This window comes from Loxodonta africana, chromosome 8, assembly GCF_030014295.1.
Source record: "Loxodonta africana isolate mLoxAfr1 chromosome 8, mLoxAfr1.hap2, whole genome shotgun sequence".
Taxonomy (NCBI): Eukaryota; Metazoa; Chordata; class Mammalia; order Proboscidea; family Elephantidae; genus Loxodonta; species Loxodonta africana.
This window is the reverse complement of record NC_087349.1, coordinates 83,761,577-83,784,657: the sequence shown is the minus strand read 5'-3', so window position 1 is coordinate 83,784,657 and position 23,081 is coordinate 83,761,577. Positions and strand designations below refer to the sequence as shown.

Below are 23,081 nucleotides of genomic sequence, written 5' to 3'. Positions count from 1 at the left end.
AGAAGTAACAAGTCCTAGATGAGAGGAAGAGTAAAGCCCCAGCTTTTAGACAATACGTGTTCACTGGGTAAAACTTGAGAAACAAATCCTGTAATCCTTCTTTCTATTCATGTCCCCCATATACATATTTGCCTCACACTAGGTGGGTGAGTTCAGTTCAGGGGGAAAAGAATAGCAAGCCGAATTTTTTTTTTTTTAATGATTTTTATTGAGCTTTAAGTCAACGTTTACAAATCAAGTCAGTTTGTCACATATAAGCTTATATACACCTTACTCCATACTCTCCCCCTAATGAGTCAGCCCGCTCCCTCCTTCCAGTCTCTCCTTTCGTGACAATTTTGCCAGTTTCTAACCCTCTCTACCCTCCTATCTCCCCTTCAGACAGGAGATGCCAACACAGTCTCAAGTGTCCACCTGAAACAAGTAGCTCACTCTTCGTCAGCATCTCTCTCCAACCCATTGTCCAATCCCTTCCATGTCTGATGAGTTGTGTTTGGGAATGGTTCCTGTCCTGGTCCAACACAAGGTTTGGGGACCATGACTGCCGGGATTCCTCTAGTCTCAGTCAGATCCTTAAGTCTGGTCTTTTTTTTTTTTAATTAACTTTTATTGAGCTTCAAGTGAACGTTTACAAATCAAGTCAGACTGTCACATATAAGTTTATATACACCTTACTCTGCACTCCCACTTGCTCTCCCCCTAATGAGTCAGCCCTTCCAGTCTCTCCTTTCGTGACAATTTTGCCACCTTCCAACTCTTTCTATCCTCCTATCCCCCCTCCAGACAGGAGATGCCAACACAGTCTCAAGTGTCCACCTGATATCATTAGCTCACTCTTCATCAGCATCTCTCTCCCACCCACTGTCCAGTCCCTTTCATGTCTGATGAGTTGTCTTTGGGCATGGTTCCTGTCTGGTGCCAACAGAAGGTTTGGGGACCATGACCACCGGGATTCCTCTAGTCTCAGTCAGACCATTAAGTATGGTCTTTTTATGAGAATTTGGGGTCTGCATCCCACTGATCTCCTGTTCCCTCAGCGGTTCTCTGTTGTGCTCCCTGTCAGGGCAGTCATCCATTGTGGCCGGGCACCAACTAGTTTTTCTGGTCTCAGGATGATGTAGGTCTCTGGTTCATGTGGCCCTTTCTGTCTCTTGGGTGCATAGTTATCGTGTAACCTTGGTGTTCTTCATTTTCCTTTGATCCAGGTGGGTTGAGACCAATTGATGCATCTTAGATGGCCGCTTGTTAGCATTTAAGACCCCATATGCCACATTTCAAAGTGGGATGCAGAATGTTTTCATAATAGAATAATTTTGCCAATTGACTTAGGAGTCCCCTTAAGCCATAGTCCCGAAACCCCCGCCCTTGCTCCATTGACCTTTGAAGCATTCAGTTTATCCCGGAAACTTCTTTGCTTTTGGTCCAGTCCAGCTAAGCTGACCTTCCGTGTATTCCTTCACCTAAAGTGGTTCTTATCTACTAACTAATCAGTAAATAACCCTCTCCCACCCTCCCTCCCTCCCCTCCTTGTAACCACAAAAGTATGTGTTCTTCTCAGTTTATACTATTTCTCAAGATCTTATAATAGTGGTCTTATACAGTATTTGTCCTTTTGCATCTGACTAATTTCACTCAGCATAATGCCTTCCAGGTTCCTCCATGTTATGAAATGTTCCACAGATTTGTCACTGTCCTTTATTGATGTGTGGTATTCCATTGTGTGAATATACCATAATTTATTTACCCATTCATCCGTTGATGGACACCTTGGTTGCTTCCAGCTTTTTGCTATTGTAAACAGAGCTGCAATAAACATGGGTATGCATATATCTGTTACTGTAAAGGCTCTTATTTCTCTAGGGTATATTCCAAGGAGCAGGATTTCTGGGTTGTATGGTAGTTCTGTTTCTAAATTTTTAAGAAAACGCCAGATAGATTTCCAAAGTGCTTGTACCATTTTACATTCCCACCAGCAGTGTATAAGAGTTCCAATCTCTCCGCAGCCTCTCCAACATTTATTATTTCGTGTTTCTTTGGATTAATGCCAGCCTTGTTGGAGTGAGATGGAATCTCATCGTAGTTTTAATCTGTATTTCTCTAATGGCTAATGATCGAGAGCATTTTCTCATGTATCTGTTAGCTGCCTGAATATCTTCTTTAGTGACGTGCGTGTTCATATCCTTTGCTCACTTCTTGATTGGGTTGTTTGTCTTTTTGTGGTTGAGTTTTACCAGAATTATATAGATTTTAGAGATCAGGCGCTGGTCGGAGATGTCATAGCTGAAAATTCTTTCCCAATCTGTAGGTGGTCTTTTTACTCTCTTGGTGAAGTCCTTAGATGAGCATAGGTGTTTGATTTTTAGGAGCTCCCAGTTATCTGGTTTCTCTTCGTCATTTTTGGTAATGTTTTGTATTCTGTTTATGCCTTGTATTAGGGCTCCTAACGTTGTCCCTATTTTTTCTTCCATGATCTTTATCGTTTTAGTCTTTGTGTTTAGGTCTTTGATCCACTTGGAGTTAGTTTTTGTGCATGGTGTGAGGTATGAGTCCTGTTTCATTTTTCTGCAAATAGATATCCAGTTATGCCAGCACCATGTGTTAAACAGACTATCTTTTCCCCAATTAACTGACACTGGGCCTTTGTCAAATATCAGCTGCTCATATGTGGATGGATTTATATCTGGGTTCTCAATTCTGTTCCATTGGTCTATGTGCCTCTTGTTGTACCAGTACCAGGCTGTTTTGACTACTGTGACTGTAAAATAGGTTCTAAAATCAGGTAGAGTGAGGCCTCCCACTTTGTTCTTCTTTTTCAGTAATGCTTTACTTATCCGAGGCTTCTTTCCCCTCCATATGAAGTTGGTGATTTGTTTCTCCATCACATTAAAAAATTTCTTTGGAATTTGGATCGGAAGTGCATGGTATATATAGATGGCTTTTGGTAGAATAAACACTTTTACTATGTTAAGTCTTCCTATCCATGAGCAAGGTATGTGTTTCCACTTAAGTAGGTCCTTTTTAGTTTCTTGCAGTAGTACTTTGTAGTTTTCTTCGTATAGATCTTTTACATCTTTGGTAAGATTTATTCCTAAGTATTTTATCTTCTTGGGGGCTTCTGTGAATGGTATTGATTTGGTGATTTCCTCTTCGATGTTCTTTTTGTTGATATAGAGGAATCCAAGTGATTTTTGTATGTTTATCTTATAACCTGAGACTCTGCCAAACTCTTCTATTAGTTTCAGTAGTTTTCTGGAGGATTCCTTAGGGTTTTCTGTGTATAAGATCATGTTATCTGCAAATAGAGATAATTTTACTTCCTCCTTGCCAATCTGGATGCCCTTTATTTCTTTGTCTAGCCTAATTGTTCCGACTAGGACCTCTAGCAGAATGTTGAATAAGAGCGGTGATAAAGGGCATCCTTGTCTCGTTCCCGTTCTCATGGGAAATGCTTTCAGGCTCTCTCCATTTAGAGTGATGTTGGCTGTTGGCTTTGTATATATGCCCTTTATTATGTTGAGGAATTTTCCTTCAATTCCTATTTTGCTGAGAGTTTTTATCATGAATCGGATTGGACTTTGTCAAATGCCTTTTGTGCATCAATTGATAAGATCATGTGGTTTTTGTCTTTTGTTTTATTTATATGGTGGATTACATTAATGGTTTTTCTAATATTAAACCAGCCTTGCATACCTGGTATAAATCCCACTTGGTTGTGGTGGATTATTTTTTTGATATGTTGTTGAATTCTATTGGCTAGAATTTTGTTGAGGATTTTTGCATCTATGTTCATGAGGGATATAGGTCTGTAATTTTCTTTTTTTGTGGTGTCTTTACCTGGTTTTGGTATCAGGATTATGCTGAGGAAGCCCAATTTTATGCTTAGGTCAAAACCATGTTCTTCAAGCCATCTTCACCTTTAACGTATCTGTCACCTGTGACTATTTCTCAACTATTCAATACTAGTAGAGGAGGAAGGTTCCTCAAAACCATATGCACAAACACTCAATGCATCATAGAGTGAAACCAACTTTGGTGGCGGCTTTAGTACTTGTAGCCATGGGGGCTTCTACAGGAAGAGTTCTTTGGTCTAGGAAAGACTGACCTCAATATAGGCAGGAATTTAGGCAACTGTTGGTGGAATGACTCTCTGCTCTCTTTAACACGTTTGCCAGGCAGTACTGTAGGCTGGGATTTGAAATTGCAAAAGGCAGCTAGGTTCAACGTAGGCTCCAAAGCACTGCATGAGGATGGGGTTTCTAGTTTTTAATAATATGTGCTGCCATGAGTGGGAGGGATGCAATGAGCTCCCCAAATTCTGTTTTCCATTGTGTCCCAGGGAAGAAACTGAGGAATTACTAACATTTGGATTTATGTGGCTTGTCAACAAGGTTGGGTAATCAGTCCCTCTCAGTGTGATTTCCAAATGGCTCTGGATATTTCTGGATATAAATCCCTGAGCAGACTGCAGATTGAACTATAGTTGGGTGGTGTGATGGTTAAGGTGTGTCAACTTGGCTGGGCCATGATTCTCAGTGGTTTGGCAGTTATGTGATGATGTAGTTTGGCAGTTGTGCAATGATGTAGTTATCCTCCATTTTGTGATATAATGTAATCACCTCCATGATGTGATCTGATGTGGTCAGCCAATCAGTTGTAAGGGGTGTTTACTTGGGGATGTGGCCTACATCCAATATATATGGACGTTCTGGCAAAGCTCGTTGAATTTTGCTTGCTTTGGATCCTTCATCTGTCTTGTCGTCATCTGACCTTCAGTTCTTGGGACTTACGCCAGCAGCCTGCTGTCTTACCTGCCAATGTTGGATTCGTCAGCCTGATGCCTGACCCATGGACTTGGGGTCTGCCAGTCTCTACAACTGTATGAGCCATTTACACACACACACACACATGCACACACACACGTTTCACTGGTTTTGCTTCTCTAGAGAACCCAGGCTAATTAAGACAGGTAGTAAATTTAAATCACTGAAAATATAAAGGGAAATGGAGCCCTTATTATATAGGGGGTAAATCATCTCGGATAGAGATACTAAAAAAGTCTCTGTCTTAGTCATCTAGTGCTCCTATAACAGAAATAGTGTAAGTGGATGGCTTTAACAAAGACAAATTTATTTCTTCACAGAAAAATAGGCTAGAAGTCCAAATTTAGGGTGTCAGCGCCAGCGGAAGGCTTTCTCTCTCTGTTGGCCTTCTCATCAATCTTTCTCCAGACTAGGAGCTTCTCAGGTGCAGGGACCCCGGGTCCAAAGGACTCACTCTGCTCCCAGTACTGCTTTCTTTCCCCCTCCCTGCTCACTTCCCTTTCCTTTTTATCTCTTGAGAGAGAAAATGTGGTGCAGGCCACACCCCAGGGAAACTCCCTTTACTTTGGATCAAGGATGTGACCTGGGTAAGGGTGGTGTTACAATCCTACCCTAATCCTCTTTAATATAAAATTACAATCACAAAATGGAGGACAAATACTGGTAATCATGGCCTAACCAAGTTGACACATATTTCTGGGGGACACAATTCAATCTATGACAGTCTCAATAAAGCTGTAATAAACCCAAAGGCCAGGAGAAAAATTAAAAAGGCCTCTCTCTAGGAATCATGTTTGTTCAGAAAAGCAAGAAAAACAGGATTGTACTTAAACACACATAAAACCAGAATAAGGCAAGTGAGAAAGTGAAAGAAAAACAAAGGAAGGCACCAAGATTAACCTGGAGGAAAAGGAAGATTTCCTTTGTAAAGGGAAACATATGACAAGCCAGACCTGGAGAGAAAAAGGAGATATATTGTGCAATAGCTGCTCTTCAAAAGATGGAACTAGGAAACTTTTTTCCCTAGTTCCATCTGTTAAAGAGCAACTATGTCACACTGTATTACCTTTTTCTTTTGGTATTTGTTGTTACTATTGGTATTTTTTGCTGTAACTATTTCAAGGAAGGCATTATGGACCAAAGAGATATAATCAAGGAAAAGAAGTAGAAATTCAAGAGTCAACTAAAACAGTTCTCTAAGAAAGAGCCTGGATCAAGGCAAATTTTTTAAGATTCCCCCGTGAAGGTCAAGAAATCAATAAAATAATTAAAGGGCCACCCTTAATAACTGGGACTATAAGTGATTCCAGTAAATTCAGATAGATTTGAAAAGGGGAGAGGAAGATGATCAGCAATAGAGTACTTCACACATTAGTAAGTAATTTTCAGGTCTATATAGGTGGGAAGGGAGTCCCTGGGTGGCACAAAATGGTTGAACGTTGGACTAATAACCCACTCAAACTCAGGGGCACCTCAGAAGACAGGCCTGGTGATCTGCTTCTGAAAGATCACAGGATTGAAAACCCTATGGAGTAATTCCACTCTGCACACATGGGGTTGCCATGAGCCAGGAATGACTCAACGGCTATGGAGTAGTTCCACTCTGCACACATGGGGTTGCCATGAGCCAGAAATGACTCAACGGCAACTAACAACAACATAGGTGGGAAGACAGGAATGGCACATTTGGCACTGTGGTTAAGCACTTGGCTGCTGACTGAAAGGTCGGTGGTTTGAAACCACCAGCCGCTCTGTGGCTGTTTGCTTCCATAACCACTTATATAGCCTTGGAAACCCTATGGGGCAGTTCTACTCTGTCCTACAGGGTTGCTATGAGTAGGAATTGACTCGATGGCAACGGGTTTTTGGGATAGGGGAACATATCTGGGAAGCTTGTGGAAATAAGACTCTATGGAAGGACACTAGATCATGTTAAAGGGAAGCCAAATAACTCAAACATAATCCAGACCCAAGTTAGGTAATTCCCCGTAACTGGAATTACCCTCCTAAAGGTGATGGAGGCTGGCAGTAACTGAATCAATCCCGAACACACAGACCCCGTATTTTCTGTGATATGAGAAGTTCTGTAAGAAAGGCATATGCTAGTAAAATGAACATCCAAAATCACAAGGCAAGGAAAACGAAGAGAAGTATTCTGATTGAAACTATTAGTTCTACACGAGGTAGAAAGGAAAGGACTGTTGTTAAGCAGGTTAACAACTCTGCTGGGGCTGCCTAAAAGGAACAGATATACAACAGAGAAAATGAGACACTAGAGACATAGCCCATTTCAGCACAAATAGGTGACAGAAAGGAACATATCTGCTGCCACTGAGTTTCTAAGGCCTGGAATTCATATACTGAGAAAAGGCAAGGCTTTGAGAAGCATGCTGTAAAGGCTATCTTGCAGGCCTTAGGGAAATCTGTTAAAGGCCTCCAGCTGACACAAACGCAGAGGAAAGATGAAGACTTGTCCAAGCGACAAGATTCATAGATATAAGGAATTCTAGAGCAGGACAGAATCATTCTGGGGAGACAGTGGTGCAGTACAATCAGGAGTATCAGAATCCTAGTAGATCACTCTTCTCCCAGATGGGAGGGAAGACTTTGTCTCCGGACAGAACTCAGCCATTTCAGCACTGAGTTGCCAGGAACGCAAGGTTCAAAGGAAAAATGAAAATTAAGTTTTAAATGTGCAGGATGGACAATAAGGGAAATAAAGGAAACTCCAGGAGACCTGGTAGCTGAGTGTATCATGCTGGCAAATTTCAAACATTTTCTACAAGAAAAAGAATGCATCCCATGCCAGAGAAGCATCACTGAGTATAGATGAAATCCCTTCCATATTTGATGAATAGCACCTCTATCACCCTCTAGACAGCCAACACAGACTGGCAACCTGTCCAAGTCAAAAGCCAAGATTTTCTTTTCTCATGTTTTCTTTGAAAGCCCTCTGTCACCTAGAAATCTAACATTTCTAATCTGGTTTTGCTTGGGAAGAATAATGTGGGTTAGGACTGTACAGTGTCTCAACATTTGCACTAACTACTTACTGTGAGGATGAGATTTGCTGGCATCTTTTCAGGTTAATGAATGTGGAGATGATGCTGTGCTAATCTTAAGTGTCCTAGGTTACCCTTGGATGTACTGAACAAGTATGGCACTAACTACAAAACTGGAGAAATTCAGCTTTGGAGGTGCTAAACTACCTAAATCCATTCCAATCGAAGACAGCCCAGGCTGCAGCTGCTGAAGTGCCTTGATTCTACCCCAACATTTAAAAGAATGTCTTCTGGCTGAGACTGAGCAGTAAAAGAAACCAAGGAGAGAAGGCATTTGGACTTCAACAGCCTTTAATTTTAATTCAAATGGCAATCACACATGTGGGGCTTCAGCTTCTCTCTGAGAATTTAAAATGAGAGGGTTCATAACATTCAAATTTAAGGGATTTTATGTTGCTTTTTTTTTTTAGTAAAACAAACAAAAAAACCCATTGCTGTCAAGTCCATTCCAACTCATAGCCACCCTATAGGACAGAGTAGAACTGCCCCATAGAGTTTCCAAGGAATGCCTGGTGGATTCAAACTGCCAGCCTTCTGGTCAGCAGCCACAGTTCTTAACCACTATGCCACCAGGGTTTCCTTGAATGACAAGTTGGCTGAGAAAAATTTGAGATGGAAAATGGAGGTGAACTTTCAGCCTAAAGCAGCATAAGACCTGGGGTTTATATAGTAGATTTCTACCCATTCCAAAGCTTAAGCTGGTTTTAGGAGGATACACAAAAGAACAGTTATTGGTAGAGGAAAGCAGCCTCATAAAGGCAGAAACAATACTGCCCTGACAAAAATGCTGTCTACCCAAAAGGAGAGTCATACCCCAGGTTGATCTTGGGCTGGATTACAGAGCCAAAGGTTGGGAGCATGTGGATAAAGCCCCAATTCTTCTCTCCCGTTCCAACATTTCACAGTATTTCCAAGAGGATAGGAAAAGATTTCCACCTTTTTATCCATCCCTCCTATGGAAGAATGAGAAAATGGCTTCCATCATTCGATACTGGGCAGATATGGCGGCATGTTAGGGATCTCAGGCCAGGTACCATGCTAGTCATCTGGGACTGGAGCAACAATCTCTTTAATGAAGCAAGAAGAAGACAGAGTTGCAAGCCCTGGGTGCCAGCTAGCTAGAAAAGGAACTGAAACTGTTTTGTAAGCCAGAACGGTTTTATACTTCTGGTAGTGTTTATTTCGTTCCAGCTCCTTTTTAGCAGTCTATTCAAAGTTCCTGCCTGGCTTCCTCATGATAAAAGGAACAAAGGGAAGGGATTTTGTCCACAATTGGGCTAAGGCACATAAGGTATAACAAAGCACTCCCTGTGCCACTAAGAAAGAGAAAACCCAAAAGACAAGACAAACTTTGAAATAGGAACTGATAACTACTTGGTCTACTTAACTTCTATTGGAGGTAGGGTCTGGTACTTGAATTCTACCATTCAGTCCTCTGCCAAGTCTTAACTCTGGGAGCCTATGTGAGGATCAATAGCCCAATGAGCCACAAAAAAACACATTATTGACAGTTCTCTTCCCTTGTGTGCAGTGCTTCTCCGGTAAAACGAAGTTGGAAAATGAGGCTTTGCCTGATAAGCCACATTAGCTTTTCTACTCAACCCTGCATATCCCAATAATGGAAATCTTGGAATCTGCATATTCATATGTCCTGCAGGGGGAAATAAAAAGATAAGAAATGGCTGGGCCCAAGCCCAACTTAGGAAGTCTACCATAAGACACACCTTATCTGTCCTCCTTAACACAAGGAGATCAAATTAGAAGAATGTGGGTCTCTACAGAGTAATTTCACCATTAATAAAACAGCAATGTTTTTAACTAAATTAGATTAGCAACCTCTCATCTCATTGGATAAAATTAGGAAGAAAGATGGATATGAGCTCAAGATACCTCATTGCCTTTCCTTTGGGCGGTCAGAAATGTTCTCCCTTTCCAATTCCCTCAGTTCCTTTGCCTCTGCCTCCAACACCACACAGACAAAGATAACACAGGCACACACACAGTCTATTCTCCTTTCCAGGAAAAGATTTGTATCAGTGGTTTTCAAGTTTTTCTTTAAGCAGCAGAACCCATTCTCAAATGATCTGATCTCATATAATTTATACATAGAGAACAGTTTCACTACAGTCAGATGGAGATAAGAGGCTCCTCTCACTGTCGTGCTTAATGATTCACTTACAAAAAATTGTTTCCTACCTCAGCAACAGTGGGTTCTGTTAGTTTAGAGATACTGACACCCAAAAGAATGATTCCACCAGGGAACGTAACAGAATTGGAAGTTAAGATTGAGACCTGGCCAATTTGGCCTCATCCTGCCATTGGGTAAAAGGAATAGAAGGATTACATTTGGCTAGGTGTACCTGGCCATTAAGAAAAAAAAAAAAAAAGTTGGTGCTCTACTCCATGGGGCAGAAGATGGATGAAACTCAGGCAATCCCCAGGGATACAATCTACTTTGGGGGAGAGACAGTCTTCTGTGGGTCTATTGAGCTTCTACACATCTTCCTGGATATGCCAAGAATGCAAGGCCCTGACCACTCTTTACTCAGGGTACCATTTCTTAGCATTGTTTGCAGCAAGCAACCTTAAGAGTTAAGGTGATGCCTCCCTCCAGAATAAAGAGCAGACTTGCTTACTGCTTGCTACAAATGCGGCATATTCTTCAAGCTGTGTTTCTCAGCTCCAACACTAACACACTGTGTGTGTAACATCCATCTGGGTCCTCCATGTTGCCGTCATAGGACTGGGGAGGGGGGGACAAAGGAACTGATGTACACATACTAATGCTCATGCTGCCTGCTGTGCTGTGAGTAATGAAGTCCACTGCCTCTGACTCAGAAGTCTGATATCTTCCGCCAGCATCCGTGAGACAGTAACAGGCTAACTACTTAGCTTATAAACCAAAAACCAAACCCAGCAGTACTGACAAATGTGGTAAACGTTAATGGAAGACTAAGACTGTACAGGCAAGACCAAAGGCTCTTGATATCTAGGAATAAAGGAATGGGTTGCCCCACCAGATAAAGAAACCTGAAGTGTTGGCTAACGACAAAGAATAGGAATAGGCAGTGAAGGAGGAAGTCATAAATATCACAATTGTCTTCGTCATCTAGTGCTACTGTAACAGAAATCCCACAAGTGGATGGCTTTAACAAACAGAAGTTTATTCTCTCACTGTCCAGTAGGCTAGAAGTCTGAATTTAGGGCTTAAGCTCCAGCTCCAGAGAAAGGCTTTCTCTCTCTGTCTGCTCTGTAGGAAGGTCCTTGTCATCAGCGTTCCCTTGGTCTGGGAGCATCTCTGCACAGGAACCTCAGGTCCAAAGGACACGCTCTGCTCCCAGGGCTGCTTTCTTGGTGGTATGAGGTCCCCATGTCTCCCTGCTTGTTTCTCTCTTTTATATCTCAAAAGAGACTGGCTTAAAACACTATCTAATCTTGTAGATCTCATCAACAGAACTGCCTTTACTCCAACTTACTAACATCATAGCGATAGGATTTACTACTTCTAGATGTGAGAAAATAAATTTCTCTTTGTTAAAGCCATCCACTTGTGGTATTTCTGTTACAGAAGCACTAGATGACTAAGACAGTAAGCAAAAAAAAAAAAAAAACTTGGTGACTTTAAACAAAAACATATAGGAATGAGAATAAGGGCATGCATGCTTGTGTTGAACAGCCACAGGGGTGGACTGTAGTGGACATGTGTGGATTCTGGCTATGTAGCATCCAACTTCCTCTTCCTATTAGAATTCCAAGTTCCCATTTCGAGAAGAACTCCTCATTATGAACTGCCTTGGTGAAAGGGCAATTCCCAGAACCTGCCTTTCACTATGGAAGTCGAAAATCAGATTTTTTTAATTCACTCCTTAGCAGCGCCAAGATCTGGCAAACGTTCTAGCCTACTTCCAGTATTTGAATCCTCAGTGAGTGATAGAAAGATGGAAGCAAAGTCAAGGAAGTGGTCAAGACTGTTCCTGCATCGTAACCTCACTCTAGGGTTCTGGCAACTTAGCTTCCAGAGAACCACTGGTTCTTGCTTATCTCCAGCCTGTGGTAATGCTGCAAGCTCCTGATATTCTTATAAGTAATGATTTCTTCTTAAGATAGACAATAGATTTCTGTTGTTTAGTAGGCTTATTGCAATAATAACAGTATCAACAACATTTGTATGGTGCTGGATAATTTATTAAGAATTTTCACATTCTTTATTTTACTTGTTCTCAACATCAGTAAAGCATTTAACTATGATATTATGTTCACTGTTGTGAAGATAATGTATAAGACTTAAGAAGTCATGACTTGCCCAGTGTAACACAGTAAGGAGATAAGAGCTAGAGTTCACATCCAGACCTATTTGATTCTGAAATCCATGTTATTTCCACTAGCATGATGCTTCCCACAATAATGTGGGAACATTACTAAACACAACATTATCCACAGAAGTTTTACAGAAAACATTACATGATTTTTTATGATTTTTTTTGCAATAAAAGTTTATATTAAACTGTGATTCAAATTAATTCTAGTTCAAAAAGGTCTAAAAAAGAAATAAGCTAATTTAATCTTGGCACATTATTTTCCAGTAATCTAACCTTATACAGGCATAAAATTTATGACATTTAGCATACATAGATAATACATTCTTAAGAGTGTCTTTTAAATATTATATCAACCAAATTTTTTACAGGAGTTCAACTGAATGTAAGCAAATTATATGCCATATTATTATGTACTAAAATATATAAAATACTAGCTATTTCACTGATACGAATCTCTGTAGTAGACACTAACTAGAGTAGCTATCAGTCTTACAATGGCCTCATCTCAGGGGAAAGTCTTAATACACAAGAGGAGCCCCACCATGGTCATGTTGCACTACGTGGACCTATTCCCCTTACCACAGAAAACCGACTCAAAGGTTTAACACTTAACCAAAACTAGGCCAATCAGATCCTCCCTCCCCAGGAATTTGAAACTCAGATTAGGAGTAATCACAGCTGAGAGGCATTGAATGCAATGTCCTAGAAAAAGACTACAGATGTCTTTGCAGCTGTCCCGATTCTTGCCCTTTCCAGCTCAATTGTCTTTCTTCTTAGAGATACTAGAGCTTTCTAGTATCTCTAGATACTACTAGAGTTTAGAGAAAGAACATTTAGTCTATCCTGGGAAGTCTGGGAAGGCTGCACAGGAGGCAAGTCTTTGCCTACGTACTCACCACTCTATGTCTCCTTAGTACTTTAACATCTGCTTCCTTTATGGGAGAATTACATGCTATTATGAATTTGTGGATGGGGAATTTTCTAAGATCTCTGGGTAAGTTACTTGAGAATGTCAGTGGTCTACAACATTATAATTTACTAACTTTTTATTGCTTCTTGCTCTTTAGCCAGGATTGCCCACTCAATTTCAAGCCTCTCTAGAAATCAGTGGAGTTCCTGAATAGAAATGATTTAAACGGTTAACATGCTTGCTGCTATCCAATGGTTGGAGGTTCAAGTCTACCCAGAGGCACCTTGGAAGAAAGTTCTGGTGAACTACTTCTGAAAAATCAGCCACTGAAAACCCTGTGAAGCATCAAACCAAAAACCAAGCCCAGGACCGTCGAGCCGATCCCGACTCACAGCGACCCTACAGGACAGGGTAGAACTGCCCCATGGAGTTTCCAAGGAGCGCCTGGCGGATTCCAACTGCCGACCCTTTGGTTGGCAGCAGCAGCACTTAACCACTACGCCAGCAGGGTTCCCCCACGAACCACAGTTCTACTTTAACACACACGGGGTCATCTGGAGTCAGAACTGACTCAACGGCAACTGGTTTGGCTTTGGCTCTAGAAATGAGCAGTTTCTTTTTTCCCTTGGTTTCTCCACAATTTAGCCAAAAGTTGTCTTTATAATGAGCATTCAACATGCAGTTGTCGACTGATTCAATGACATCTTGTGGCCATTCTGTTTATCTTTTGGAATACTAAATAGTCGTTTTCTCCAACTGTCCAATTACATCTAAAATTAGGCTTTTCCCTAACATATTCAAAAGGGAAGTAAACACACACACACACACACACACACACACACACACACAATCTGCTTAGTTTCCCACCATTCCACTAAAACTTTATTTGCTAAGATCACCAATTTTTCAAACCCAGTGGACATTTTCTCTTTTTGGCCTCCCTATGACATTCCATACTCACTTCTTTGTAACTCACTCATACCTTGTTCTCAATAACATTACTCCTAGCTCCTTTTCTTCCTTCCCCTGCTTAACCTCCAATGCACATTTCTTCCTACCCTTTATAATGTTCATGTTCCACAGAGTTTCACCCTCTGTCCACTTTTCTTCTCACTCTGCCCTCATCCTCATACCTGTGATGTTTCCGACTCATGGCGACCAGATGTACGCAAAGTAGAACTGCTCCATAGGGTTTTCAAGGGTGTGACCTTTCAGAAACAGATCACTAGGCCTGTCTTTCCAGGCGCCTCTGGGTGGGATTAAATCGCCCACCTTTCGGCTAGCAGTCTAGCGCTTAACGCTTTGCACCACCCAGGGACTCCTATGATGTCAACTATTTAACAAATATTTGATCACCTATGTACTAGTTTTTTTTTTTGTTTATGTACTAGATGTTGGCAATGCAGCACTAAATAAGATAGACACAGTCTCTGCCCTCATGGAGCTTAGAGCCTAGTAGTAAAGATACACAAACTAAAAAGTGATTATTGCAACTGTACAGAGATAAGCTGCAACAGTATAGAGGGTTTGGCACAGTCTAGGGCATTCAGGGAAGGACTCCCTGAGGAAATTGCATTTAAGGTGAAAACTGAAGCATGCATGAGCAGGAGGGAAAGAGATTCAGGCAATGGTACAACATTTTAGGCTCTGTATTTTTTTTTTAAGGAAGTCAAGTGCCTGGAGTTGAATGGGAAAGGGAAAGGTGGTATGAGATATGACTGCAAAAGTGGGCTGGGATCAGATAATATAGAGTTGTATAGGCCAGGATGAGAATAAATATTCATTATAAATTGGGTAGCACAAATGGTTAAGCGCTTGACTACTAGCCAAAGGTTGGTGGTTTGAGCCCACCTAGAGGCACCTTGGGAGACCAGGCTTGGAGATCGACTTCTGAAAAGGTTTCAGCCTTGAAAACCTTATGGAGCAGTTTTACTCGAGTTGCACACAAAGGGTCACCATGAGTCAGAAATGACTCTATGGGAACTAACAACAATAACAACCTCAAAAGTACCTTAAAAAACACTGGCAGCCATCCTACCATTTCTGTTCTTCAAAAAAGACTACTTTCTTCCTCTTTCATTATAACAGGTGATCTCATCTCATCTACTTTTCAGAGAAAACAGAAGCCTCCAGATAGAAACTGCTGCATTCTCCTCATTCCAAACGTACAACCTACTTATAATCCTCTCCTCCTTCCCACGTCTTATGGAAGAACCACCATTCCCTTCCTCTCTGAGGCAAATCACCTTTAAATTGGATCTTATCTCAAAAATCATCTACCAATTACCCACTCTTATACATACTCAACCTCTCCATCTCAAATGAATTCTTCCCACTAGTTTTTAAACGCACTTATATCTATTCCATTTCAATAAAACCAAACAACCTTCATCTGACTCTCTAACCCTTTTGGGACCAAAGTTCTCAAAAAAAACGGCCTTACACTCCTCACAACCTACTCACTTGAACTCACACAGATCTGACTCTCACTTTTGTCTTCCCACCAAAACAACTCTGACTACAAACCCCTCCATGTTGTTACATCCTATGAGCATTTTTAATTCTAATCTTAACTTGGACCTCTCGCTGGCTTCAAAATTTGCCATTCTCCTTCTGAAACAATTTCTTCCCTGATTCACAAAACTCTTATTTTCCTGTATCCTTCCAGCCATTCTTTTGTGTCTTTTATAGGCTCATTCCCTAGTCATTATACTAGACTCTTGACAGCTTAAATGAAAACTATTTTCTATGTGTAGATAATTCAAAATTGTACACTTCTAATTTACAACTCTCTTCTAAGCTCCTGACCCGTCAACTCATCATATATACTCCAATGTCTTGTGGGCATCACAAACTTAATGTATTTCAAACCTAAGTTATAATTCTTCTCCCAAAACCCTGACCCTTTTCCTACTGGTTTCATCATCCATCTAGGTATGTATTTCAGAACTCTAGAGATCATAAGAGACACTTTGTATTGAATCCCTCAGCCTCTAAGCAACTGCCACCATCACAACAGCAACAAAAATAGCTAACATTTTTTGAGAACTTACTGGATACCAGGTACTGTTTTGTTTTACATTAATTGTACCTGATATCAAAGTTAGTCTAATCTAAATTTTGTTACCTAATTTAGTCATGAGAAACCGTGGTGGTGTAGTAGTTGAGAGCTATAGCTGCTAACCAAAAGGCTGGCAGTTCAAATCCACCAGGTGCTCCCTGGAAACCCTATGGGGCAGTTCTACTCTGTCCTATAGGGTTGCTATGAGTCAGAATCGACTTGACAGCAATGGGTTTGGTTTTTGTTTTAATTTACTCATCACAACCTCTTATGGTAATCATAACAAAATTCTGTTGATTTTACCTCCAAAATCTCTTGACTATGTCATCTTCTCGATATTGCTGCCACTGCCACTACTAGCACCTTAGTTCAAGGAACAATCACGTCTCACTGATGCTACTGAAGATGACTTCCTATCTGGTGTGCCAGCAACCACTCTGAGCCCTACCTAATTCATTTGCCACAAAGCTTTCAGTCATCTTTTCCAAAAGCAAAACAGGTATTAATTACCCACTCATCCCCCTATATAAACCTTTAAAAGGGTTTTAGAATAAAGGCAAAATCCTCTAACTTCAATTATAAGGCTATACATGAGCAAGTCCTTAGGTATTTCTCCAGTTCGCCTTGTACCACCCTTCCCCTTAGGTTATGTGCTCCAGTCAGATAAAGTGCACAAAAAAGGTATGTATCCTTTCACCACACTTATTCAGTCTGTATGCTGAGTAAATAATGCGAGAAGCTGGACTATATGAAGAATGCAACATCAGGATTGGAGAAAGCCTCATTAACAACCTGTGATATGCAGATGACACAACCTTGCCTTCCAAAGCAAAAGAGAGCTTGAAGCACTTACTGATGAAAATCAAAGACTACAGCCTTCAGTATGGATTACACCTCAACATAAAGAAAACAAAATCCTGGACCAATAAGCAACATAATGATAAATGGAGAAAACACTGAAGTCGTCAAGGACTTCATTTTACTTGGATCTAAAAATCAACACCCAGAGAAAGAGCAGTCAAGAAATCAAACGATGTATTCCATTGGGCAAATGTGCTGCAAAAGACCTCTTTAAAGTGTTAAAAAGCAAAGATGTCACCTTGAGGACTAAGGTGAGCCTGACCCAAGTCATGGTATTTTCAGTTGCCTCATATGCATATGAAAGCTGTACAATGACTAAGGAAGATCAAAGAATTGATGCATTTGAATTATGATGTTGAAGAAAATCAAACATACCATGGAATGCCAGAAGAACAAACAAGTCTGTCTTGGGAGAAGTACAGCCAGAATGCTCCTTAGAAGAGAGGATGGCAAGACTCTGTACTTTGGACATGTCATCAGGAGGGATATGTCCCTGAAGAAGGACATCATGCTTGGTAAATTAGAGGGTCAGTGAAAAAAGAGAAAGGCCTTCAACGAAATGGACAGATACAGCAGCAGCAACAGAGGGCTCAAGCATAGCACCGACTGTGGGGGTGGGGGATAGTGCAGGACCAAGAAGTGTTTCATTCCTTGTCCACAGGCTTGCTATGAGTCAGAACATGTCAGCATCTAACAACAATAACAGCAACACTACCCTTGTCATTCTTGTCTTCTGTATTATGATGTTAAACAGAATAATATAAGCACAACGTAAATCAACTTCAAAGTAAAACTGTACAGCTTGCAAAGATGCAGGATTCCACGAAGTTGATGAAAGCGATATCGGAAAACTACATGAATTACAGGCAAAGCCAATGACAAAAAGAGAATGCAGTAGATTAAGGTCAGTTAACCATCGCAGAAGAGATCCAGGGTTGCTCACCAAGTACCTGTTTTCTCCTTCCCACTTAGTAACAGAACTCTGATTTTCAGTAACTGTTAATACTTGTATTTATATTTTAACAATAAACTGATGTTAACACAGTCTAAAGCTAAGTCAAAGAAATGGATATGGATCAATTTTTAAACCCAAAGAACTATATCTGTAGGTCCCAGGCTATTTCCACCTCCTTAACTAAACATCGATGCTGCAGCCCAGTTGTATCCTATGTATTTAAGGAAAGAGGCAATGCTTTACAACGCTATACCTCACACATATTTGGAGGAGAGGCAGAATACCATAAAGACTCCTTAACAAGCTTAAGCACTGGTGAACTGCAGTTTACAGGCAGACAACAGTTAAATGCACCAGCAATCTGAAGTCAACCGTGTTGCAAACACAGAAAGGTTGACACCAAGACTACGAACGCGAAAACAGACACATGAAAGTACATTACATAAAATAATGAATTCGGACTCTTCAGCACAGAGGCCACAAACAACTAAAAGGTGCTCCTACAGCTATCTATTGCACTCCTGTTATACACCAGGCACTGTGCGCCTACTGTGCCAGGAACAAAGACAAGGGTCGGGCAGTGGGAGTTTGCTTTAAGAAACCAGAAGTTGGTATCTTTACAAAAATCTTAAATTTCTTTACTGTTGTCCATGTTCCTATCAGGACCACTACATGAGCAAACCAGGTTTTGTGGTGATTCATACGCATATCCTGCTTTTGTCTTACTGGAAAACAAACAGGACCACAGTCACAAAACTAAGAAATTGCCCTATCTCCTCAGACATGTATTTTCTATAAATAACGCTTAAAGAATCAAAAAGCAACCAAGTGAATTTTCTATGCTTATCAATGTATTAGATGCCATGGAATGAAAAAAACTAAAACCTGTCTAGTCTACCTTCTCCAGCGTTAAAATCTGTTCTTTTCATAACCCACCTTTCGCGGATGCGCTGAAGACTCTTATGAATGCATCACACATCAAACGCAGAACAAAGAGCTCCTCTTAATAACATGGGCGCACGGTGCCCTTAAAAGATGGCATGACTGTTCCTGCTCTGAATTAAGTTACTTCAATTAACACGTACAGAGGATTTGTCTTCAACTAGCTCCACCCGGGTAACACAGAAGGCGGGCGGAGATCCTTATTTTAAGCGTGGCTGATTTCAGGGCAGCAACACTTCTCCCTTCTGTGGGGGCTTCAGATTGGGCTGTGCAAATGGATTCTTCACCCAAGATTTTACGACCTTAAAACGGCTCGTCAGTGGAAGGATCCACGCCTCACAAAAAGATAACTAGGGCAGCGCTGTTATACAACCGATACCCGACGCTGAGTGCCAGGCTGAGTCCTCCAGGAGTCTGACTTAGGAGCCACATCATCAGCAAACGTGGAGGCACTTTCACTCGAGAACTATTTAACACGACCCCGCTAGTAACAACAGCTTCGCCTGCGCGCGAAAACAGAGGCAAGGGTGAAAACAGAGGGCGAAGCGGCTCGCAATTCCCAGGGCGCGGGTCTCGGCCCAGGGAGAAAGGGACCCGAGTCCCGGACCACCTCCCCACGGCCGTCCGTCACTCCCACAGAGGCGGTACCTGTTTCCGCATGCTATTCATGACACCCATGAAGCCCGCCAACAATTTAGCTTCCTCTCGAGCTGCGAGTTTCTTCTCGGTTTTTTTCTTGCTGCTCTTCTCCACCCCGGAGGCTGCCATCCTCCCTCAGCTCGGTTCACGCCCGGGGCTCGCCGGGCCGGGCGAGGGGTTGCAGGCTCCCGGCACGCGAGGGCTTCTGTTTACCAAACACTGCGGGCGGACTGCGGCTGCTGCGCCCTGCTCGTCAGGGAGCGGGCGAGCCAACTGCAGCCGGTGGGCGGGCGGGCGGACTGCGAAACGACGAGGCCTGGCGGCCGGGTCCCACGCTCCCAGGGAGACAACGTCGCGGGATCGGCTGCGTCCCGGGAAGCACCGGAGCCTGGCGGAAGAGCCTGGGAACTCTCTGCCGGAGGGAACGAAGAGGCGGCGCTATGAAGGGAACAGGGGCGGGGCATTACGTCACAGCCGTGCGCCGCTCGGGGCTACTCTCCGGGGCCGCTGCAGCCTTTGTCCTTGCCCGCTGCGGGCCAGGGTTGCCCCGAGCTGGACCTAGGTCGCGTGTACGCTTGTCTGGCCAAGAAAGGATTGAGTTTCCAAGCTTAGATTACGTGCCGATATATGTATACACACACACACATATTTGATAATTGGGCGGCAGAGCACATTTGAAGTGTTTTCCCATTAGTGTAAGCTCGATGGGAACAGGGTTTGTGTTTTCTTCACTGCTGTATCAGAGCCTGGCATACCGTAGGGGCTCAATGAATGTTTATTGAATGGATGAAAGAATATCACATGCTGAAAGTTAAAGACTTCTTATATAGAGCACAAGGTTTATTTGTGCAGGGTTCATAAAGCAAGAACGTGCGTTCCCCTTATGTCCCCTTGGCATGGGACACCTGCCTCCTAGGCTGTCTTACTCCTACCCAATATCTGAAACTCCAGAAACCTTCAGCTAGGCTTTTCCAGCGTTCTATGAGAACACCAACCGCAATCACAGCACTCACGAAAATGCTCTTTGTAACTATAAACATTTATTTTTCTAGTGTATAGTAACATACAGGATTATTTGAAATTGTACATTATTTTCCATTCTGAAAACTTCCTACATACGATCTTAAGTTTCTACCTAGTTCTGTATAAGAATATATGGAGACGTGTTTTATGTAAAATAATCTACACTATTGAAACATTTTATACATATTCACAGTACGGACTCAACAGCACCTAATGACAATATATAGTGTAACATAATATATAATGTAGTGTAACATAATATATAATGTATATAATATAAAGTATAACACTTTAATAGTGTAGATTATAATACATATTTGTTACAAAAGAATAAAACATTCATACCTCTTTTGTGCACTTTTTGTTTTTAATCTAGAAGTTCTCAGATGTGCCTCTATTTTGATTAACCAATAATTTAGGGATTTAGAGTGGACTGTGGCAAAATCAGAAACCCTGGTGGCGTAGTGGTTAAGTGCTACAGCTGCTAACCAAGAGGTCGGCAGTTCAAATCCACCAGGCGCTCCTTGGAAACTCTATGGGGCGGTTCTACTCTGTCCTACAGGGTCGCTATGAGTCGGAATCAACTCGATGGCAGCAGGTTTTGGTTTGGTGCCAAAATCGACTTAAAAGCAATGTGTTTGGGTATTTAAAAAAATTTTTTTATCCCTAATGAAATTATAAATGAGGAAAATTTGGTTTGCTTGATTAAATGCCCTCAAACAGCAAAAGCATATTTAAAATTTTTTAGATTGAAAGGAAGTGGAAATCTGTCTTTTCTAACTCTGAAGCCTTGAGAGACACTATGGGTTCATGATTAAAAGGCACAAATATAGGTGATGAAATTGAGTGCTACTTCTGTAAAAAGGCAAAAGAAACAAGAGACAGCATCCTTAATACTTGATATTGGAAAAGTCCTTTCACTTGTTGCAGGATATAGAACACCAACAGTCATGGAAGATCCATAGGTTTCAGAGTGCAAAGAAACCATTGAAATCATACAGCATGGAGGTCAGGCATAAGGCTCAGGAGTCCAACTGCCTGGATGCAAAATTAAGCATCCCCACTTTCTAGTTGTGTGACTTTGGGCAAATTGCTTAATTTTTCTTACGCCTCAATTCTCTCATCTGTAAAAAGGGGGTAACAGAGCCTACCACATAGAATTGGTGTAAAAGGATTACAAAAATAGTTAGAATGGTGCCAGCACAAGACAAGCTCTCAGTATTACTATACTGAGCTAGTAATATTAACTACAATTATTTTATTAACTAATATTATCTAATCCAGCATTTCTCAAAATGTGTTCCACAGAATACCAGTACGATGAACCATGGCCCCTGCCTCAAAATAGATTCCTTGGAAATACAACTTTGGGAAATGATTGTAAAATATGTCCTAATTCCAAAATACATTTGCATATTAAATGCCTATTGCAGACTTGCATTAAGAAACCTTTTCAACTCTGCTGTAGTAGACTGTATGGATTGAATTGTGTCCCCCCAAAAGATAATGTTGAAGTTCTAACCACTGGTACCTGTGAACATGCACTTGTTTGGGAACAGAGTCTTTAAAGACGTTACCAGTTAAGTTAGCACGGGATCATACCTGAGTATGATGGGTCCTAATCCAATATGAGTGGTCTTATAAAAGAGGAAGAGACACATAGGGAAGATGGCCATGTGAAAATGGAGGCGAGATAAAGTTAGGCTACAGCGGCAAGTGAAGGAATGCCTGCAACTACCATAACCTGGGAAAGAGATTGAACACCAAGGATTGCTAGCCATCACCTGAAGCTAAGAGAGACAGCATAATACTGCTGATGACCTGTGTTCAAATTTCTATTCTCCAGAACTGTGAGAAAATAAATTTTTATGACATCCCTGGGAAATTAATATGCTGCCCCTTGAGATGTCAACTTAGCCCATCCAAATATTCCATGAATTATTTACTTTTCTATCCATATCCACCCATAGGGTAAGCCCCTAAAACTGTACTCGTTCTATGGAACCTCACCTCTACTGACCTCAGTTTATTGGATCAAGCTTGAACACCTGTACCACAAAAAAACAAAAAACTCATTGCCGTCAAGTTGATTCCGACTCACAGTGACCTTATAGGTCAGAGTAGAACTGCCCCATAGGGTTTCCAAGGAGCGACCGGTGGATTTGAACTGCCAACCTTTTGGTTAGTGCCCAAACTCTTAAGTACTGCACTAGTACTCCTGTAGCAAGAAAGCCAATTGATACTTTGAACTGAAGATCATCAGAATTTCTCTGGAGACTGAACACATGGATGTTGCTGAGCTGATACGTGGCATTTCTACCGGGAGTATGGGGCTCAGGCAGCCATCTTTGTACCATGTGCACAGATAAGCAGAGAAAAGCTGTCTGCAGAGAGAGGAAAAATAAATTAGAAACCCAGAGAGAAGTCAGATGAGAGATCAGGTGGAGAGAGAGAAATAGATGTACAGTGAGGTTAACTAAAGCTTAAAG

At 41.5% G+C, this 23,081-nt stretch overlaps 1 protein-coding gene across 4 annotated transcripts in view; it reads right to left on the bottom strand.

Moving 5' to 3' along the window:
- KLHL7 (kelch like family member 7) overlaps positions 1 to 23,081 on the bottom strand; it is a 127,539-nt gene that overhangs the window by 50,661 nt on the left and 53,797 nt on the right. Inside the window, exon 1 of one of the 4 annotated variants that reach the window (XM_003407082.4) lies at positions 19,579 to 19,989. The exons of 2 other annotated variants lie outside the window; for them this stretch is intronic. In XM_003407082.4, coding sequence (XP_003407130.1) covers positions 19,579 to 19,698 — 120 coding nt within the window. In that variant the 5' untranslated portion in view covers positions 19,699 to 19,989. One more of the 4 variants, XM_010587218.3, reaches the window with a different exon arrangement.